The sequence below is a fragment of the Strix aluco genome, chromosome 20, assembly GCF_031877795.1.
Source record: "Strix aluco isolate bStrAlu1 chromosome 20, bStrAlu1.hap1, whole genome shotgun sequence".
Taxonomy (NCBI): Eukaryota; Metazoa; Chordata; class Aves; order Strigiformes; family Strigidae; genus Strix; species Strix aluco.
In genome coordinates, this window is record NC_133950.1 from 5245330 (window position 1) to 5251495 (window position 6166).

The 6166-nt window shown below is 49.1% G+C and overlaps 1 protein-coding gene across 8 annotated transcripts in view; it reads left to right on the forward strand.

Annotated features, from left to right (window-relative positions):
• The window catches only part of FKBP15 (FKBP prolyl isomerase family member 15), a 28054-nt gene extending 22094 nt beyond the window's left edge, over window positions 1-5960 (forward strand). For 6 of the 8 annotated variants that reach the window (XM_074846541.1, XM_074846544.1, XM_074846542.1 and 3 more), the window contains 6 exons: window positions 333-425; window positions 857-967; window positions 1478-1585; window positions 1790-2559; window positions 2962-3052; window positions 4103-5960. In XM_074846541.1, coding sequence (XP_074702642.1) covers window positions 333-425; window positions 857-967; window positions 1478-1585; window positions 1790-2559; window positions 2962-3052; window positions 4103-4177 — 1248 coding nt within the window. In that variant the 3' untranslated portion in view covers window positions 4178-5960. Of the gene's footprint in view, window positions 1-332; window positions 426-856; window positions 968-1477; window positions 1586-1789; window positions 2560-2961; window positions 3053-4102 lie in introns of those variants that run through there. The other 2 variants (XR_012625874.1, XM_074846547.1) reach the window with 2 other exon arrangements.
• The last annotated feature ends 206 nt before the right edge of the window (window positions 5961-6166 follow it).

Below are 6166 nucleotides of genomic sequence, written 5' to 3' on the forward strand. Positions count from 1 at the left end.
CTTTTGCTGAAATGTGGTGCCAAATAAGCAGTAACACTAACCAAGAGTCCTCTCCCACCTAATCGTGGCTTGACTTTTTAATTTCTTGACTGCTAAGGAATTTGGTCTTGTCCAGGGGATGTGTCTGTACTTGCATCTGTTACGTTGGGTTGGTGGGCTACTGCAGTTCTGAATGAGGGAGAGCCAAGATGACACTGCTCTGGGACTAAAGCAACAGCAATGATCTGCTTATCTCCACTGTTCTGAGTGACTGATTTTGAGCAGAAACTGTTTTGAAATGGGTGACATTGAAAGGGGCTCTAAACTGATGGGCTCTAGTTCTTGTCTTGCAGCTTGCAGCTCTAAAACACTCAAAAAAAGCTGAGGAGCAAAAATTGTCCGAGTTTCAGCAACGTTTGGAGCAACTAGAACCTATCAAAGAGAAGGTAAAGGGAATAACACAGCAGCTAAATATGAACTGGAATGCAGTAATCACTAGCCTCAGGTTACTGATGTCCAGAATAACAACATCAGTTTCAGAATATGAGAGGGAAGGAATAACTTCACGTTGCTTCCAACAAACCAGAACAGGTCCAGTGGTAAGACCCAGCCCTCATTTCACTGGGATCTCAGTAATGCTGTGCCTGGTTTTGGTGTTAATTGAACCTGAAGAGCTGATGACACAGTTCCAGACCTCCAAGGTTTTGGCTTGGTTGGATATCTTTATTTTGGTACTTTTAGCCAAGTCTTTTGCAACTCTCTGTCAAAGCCCTGTTTAAAGTGCACTCAGCCATTTACCTCTCACTAAAAAGCTGTTTCCAGGGGTTGGTTGGGGTGGTGTCTGAAGCTGTTCTAACAGTCGGTTTCCCTTTGGCAGTATTCGGCCTTGCAGTCTGATGTGGTGGTGCTGAAGGCTCGCTATGAAGAACGCATCCGAGACCTGGAGAGGGAGCAGGATGGATCTTCACCTGCAGACTTCACAGAGGAAGTGAGCCTGACTATCCAATATTTCTCCTTACTAAACAAATCTATTTACCTTGAATTATTTCTTTGAGCAGAAACAAGAAGGAAAAACTTTTTATTTTCTCCACAAAAGACCTGTGTTTCTAGTAGCAGGGTCTATAGAGGAAAAAAGGATGTGATCTTCCTGCTGCCCACTTTGTTGCTTTTTTTTTTTTTTAGGTTAAAACTTAAGATTTGAGATTTAGATTTTTAAATTGAAAGAATAATAGCTAAGTGTGTCTGCCTTGGGTTTGTGCAACCTGCCTCAGTTTTGGAGGGAGAGGTTTGGGGTGTGTATATATATATAATGGTTCTGAATTAAGATGGTGTGATGTATTCTCCTTTGGTATGGGAATTTCTGATTTGAAAGTGGATTTTTTTGAAAACCACATGTTTGAATTTATTGTTCCTTCACCTGGAGAAGTATCTGACGTTGAGTCCACTGCTTCACATGTTAATGAATTGTATCTTTGTTTCCTGTCTTGCTCTTTTCCAGGTAAAGAAGATCATGAACAGTGTGTTTCAATCTCTTCGGGGTGAATTTGAGCTGGAAGAGACATACAGTGGCAGGACAGTTCTGGGTGTTGTCATGAACACTATTAAGGTACAGCCATGATGAGAGATACAAGGTGATCGGTGTGAGAGAATGAGTCTTGGGCTAAAACCACAATTTTATCTTGTGAGTCTGAAATAAATGAAGCAGAAATTTGTTGTGGGTGGCAAAGCAGCCCAGCAGTAGAAGATGATACAGAGGTCTGTGATAGTTTCTTTGGGGTATAACCTACATTCTCTCTACTCAATTTTTTAGACCGTAACACTGCAGCTACTCAACAGGCAGCAGGAGAAACCAGATCATGACAGTAAAAAGGAGGACTCTGGAACAGGAGTGGCAAGACAGGAGGGATCACGTGGAGCAAAGACTGATCACGAAGAGCCCATGCAGCATAGCCCAGCGCAGAGTGTTGCGTTCCCAGCTGATCCTGGGGAAGCAACCACAGGCTCCACGGTGTCTGACCAGGACAGCGAGTCTGGTCCTCTGTCTGCCAGACCCAGAACTCCTGAGGAGGAGCAGGTGACACAGAGCAGTGGGGTGTCAGAAGAGGAGAAGGTCCAGGGGGAGCATCTCTCTTCCACAGCTGAATCCTGCCTGGATCCTGATAAGGGGCCTGTACTTGCAGGACAGCCTGTTCCTGAGGTGGATGAGGACTCTGTCCCAGCTGAGCAAAGGCAGGAGAGCAGTCCCACCAGGAAAGCTGAGCCTGAATGCAGTCCCTCCAGGGTATCTTTGCAGGCAGAAGTTGCAGAACCTTCTGTTGTAGAAGCCAAGCCAGGAGAAGTGGATGTGGCAGTGCTTCCAGAAAAGCCAGCTGCAGAGCGGAGGGCAGAGGAGCCTGTGGGGGGTTTAGAGCCCCCTCCTTTAAATGGCGAGGGAGGGAACTGCACAGACCTGTCAGATGGAGCTGGCTCCCAGAAGGGACCTGCCTCAGGATCCAGCACAGCAGAGCCAAGCGTAGCTGTCATCAGAGAAACCTCGGGAGAGCCCGAACTGGGCTCCAGCCCCAGGCGAAAGGATTCCAGGTAAGGTGTGACTGCTGGGATAGCCACAGTCCCACTTCCTGCTGCTCAGCTCAGCCCACACGCAGGGCTGGAGCACTGGGTCTGTCACGGTGCCAGCACTGGGTGACACGAGCCAGCTGCTGGCAGAGGCCAGGCTGTCGGAGCGAGCAGTTGCAGAACGGGCTCATCAGTGGGTGCAGAGAGTGGTGCCACCAACTCCCAGCCGAGCACAGAGGGGAGCGTGCAGTTTCTCTAGGATCTGATATTGGTGGCTGTCGGGTCCCGATATCGCTCTGCACTGGTGAATAGCACGTGCCTTAAAAATTTACCTCAGCGACAAAACTTTTCCATCATTTTTTAATATAACTTGTAAAACCAAGATCCCATCATCTGCAAGCGAGCTGTTAATTCTTTATCTTCTAGCCTCTTTGAAGATGACAACTTCTTTGAAACAGCATCTCATAAACCACTGAAGCCTCGCGTTCCCTCTGAAGAGGATGATGAGGAGGAAGTGGTACGTGTTTGTATCTTTCCTCTCCTACTAAACTGGTTCAGGCCTTAACCTGTAGCTTGTCTGTGAGACCCTTCCCATGGCAGTGGGGGACTGGCTGGCTCCTGCTAGCTGAGCTTGGGGCTTCCTGTGTGTTCTCTGTATAAATCACGAGTATCTGGGTTTGTTTATTGTTGAGCTTGGAGGTGTTTGGTTTAACCCCAGCTGGCAACAAAGCCCCACCCAGCCACTCGCTCACACACACCACCCCCACCCCCCCCCGGGTGGTTTGGAGGGAGAGAATGGGAAGAGTAAAACTGAGAAAACTCGTGGGTTGAGATAAAAACAGTTTAATAGGTAAAGCAAAACAAGGGATTCGTTCCCCACTTTCCCTGGGCAGGCAGGGGCTCAGCCGTCCCCAGGACAGCAGGGCTCTGTCATGCATAATGGTGACTTGAGAAGCCATCACTCCAAACATCCCCCCTTCCCTCCCCTTCCCCCAGCTCGATGTGCTGGGCACAATGTGATACGGTCTGGGACATCCCTGGGGCAGTTGGGGTCAGCTGTCCTGGCTGTGTCCTCACCCAACTTCTTGTGCACCCCCACCCCCCTCGCTGGTGGGGTGAGGAGTAGAAAAGGCCTTGGCTTTGTGTGAGGACTGCTCAGCAGGAGCTAAAACACCCTGTGTTACCAACATGATTCTCATCCTCAATCCAAACCACAGCACTGCACCAGCCACTAGGAGGAAAATGAGCTGATATCCCAGCTGAAAGCCGGACAGAGGGGTTGTCTGGGCTGAGATGGTGCTGACGCTCCTGCTGCCGTGCAGTTACTGAGACTTGCCAGGTTAACTGAAGGGGTTTAGTGTCTTGCCCCTCTCCTGTCCCTTTTAGCCTCTGAGCATCTCTCCTGGAATATTAAACCATCATGGGAGAAATACAAAAACTTCAGTAATGAGGCTTCTTGGTATCATCTCCTTAAAGCTGGCGGAGATTTCAGAGCTGGAACTGTGCAGCAGTTACTGAATACTGGGGAGCTTTTAAGACTGACATTTCCCTCTGGTTTGACTTCCAGAGCATGAAGGGGCGTCCCCCTCCAGCTCCGCTCTTTGGCGATGATGATGATGATGATCTGGACTGGCTGGGATGAAGAACTGCCTGGTGAGCCTGTGAGCCCTCTCCTCTGGGCATGGCCTCTTCCTGGGCACTTTGCACTTAACGAGCTGCATCTGTGGGACAGTTGTGAACAACCAGGGACTTCCCAGGCCCTCGTACTGCAGGCTGACGGGGCCTGGGAGCAGGAGGCTCTTGTTGCACCCAGACTCATCGCTCTGACCTGACAAACACGCGCAGAGGTTGGGATGAGTTGAAGGAACCAACCAGTCTTACTGCACGTTTGTATTGCTGTCCTACTTCTGTGAACCGTTGATTCATTAACCCGAAACTTTATGCAAATATAAACTTTGTAAAGTGCTTCAGAGGATCAAGTCTGGCAGGACCCTGCAGTAGGTAACTACTTTTTAAAAAAACAAACTAAAATCTCATCTTCTTGCCCAGTGAAGATCTCCTTGGAGTATTTCTCTTAGTCCCCAGGGTGGCTCCTAGGGACTCTACACCATCTCAGAGCAATGTGCAGTGGGAGATTTGGCCGAGAGACCCCGGGCAGGTGTTTCCTGCGAGCCCCCGGCTCTGCGGAGGCCGCGTGGGGAAGCCCCGGGGCTGGGGCTGTTGGGGTGGGCACAGCAGAGCCCCGGGGCACGCGTGCTGCTCACTGGCCCATGGCCAGCTGGGCAGGGACACCCTGTGGTGCCACGGATAGTCCGGGCTCTGTTAGACCGTGCTCTGAGCACAGATGTAGCATCTAGTCACTGCTCTTGTAAGAAGCCAAATCCTCAGCTGTGTGTTATGGAGAAGCCTCACAAAAGTTACTCATTGTGCAGCCAGCTCATCTCCTCTCTGCTTGCATTCGGAGGTCAGAGGGGTTTTGGTTTTTTGCTGGGTTGTTCCGCTGGCAGTGAAAGCAGCAGTACAGATGTGTAACGTGCTGCTCCTCTCGAGAAAGAGTTACTGCAGGCAGCCAAGCCCATCTCCTGTGCCTTCTTCTCTGCTGCTGTTTAAAGCGTGAGGATTGTAGCAGAAGTTAAAACTTCATGATGGTGGGACATAAGCTCACCTGGGCTCTGCTGGGCAGCCGGCAGGTTGGGGTGTAACTTTCCAGTCTAAGTGGGCCAAGAGGGAAAAGCAGTGAGGGCAGACAGGTGGGCAAACACGGTGGATTTCTCACAGCACTTTTACTTCTCCACTCATTGGCACTAACGCAGCTTAAAACTAGGAGCAGGTCTTTGTGTCTTTAAAACAAATAAACCCCCTTTCACTTAATAAACTGGAAGCTCTTAAAATAATTCTACTACAATTTACTTTTTACAACTGCCTCTTATCTCTGAACTGAATTTGACCCATGTCCTAAATGTGATTTTTTTTTTTTTTTTTTTTTTTTTTTTTTTTTTTTTTGTGGAGGGGAGGGAAAAACACAAAGCGCTGGGCATTCCTGTTCTGGAGTGTAGCAGCGTGGTGACTTGCCAAATGCAGATGAAATTGTGGAGGAGACCAAAGCCTGTGAAATAGCCAACCTGCTGCCCTGCCCACGCTTGTCTCGCAGGGTAAACTTAGCTGGGGTTTCCCGGGGAGCCACTGCAGGAGTCAGAGCTCTGAAGAATTGACAGTGTGTGACACATGGATTTTTGGGGGGTTTGTTCCTTGTGCTGGTCTGGGTGTGGGCACCCTGACGTGGCCTCTGGACCCCGTCTGTGGCAGTGTCCTAGTGCAGGTCCTTGCTAATACTAACAAATTCCACTTCTTGTTTCCCATTACAGATTAGACACCCTGAGGGATTTACATTTCACTTCTTGAAAAATAAAGTGCAATTGAACCTATCTTTTTTGGTTGCATGGGGTTTACTTTAGTCTGGCTTCATCTATCTATAGGCACTTGAAAACTGACTTAGCTCTGACTCAAATCACTAATAAGTTGGTCTAGAAACTCTTCTGGGACTGTTCTTGCTGTTACACCCCTCTCCTGGGAAAGAAGAGAAGGTCCCTTTGTGCTGTGACTGCAGCTCCTCGGGCTCTCACGTTGCGGT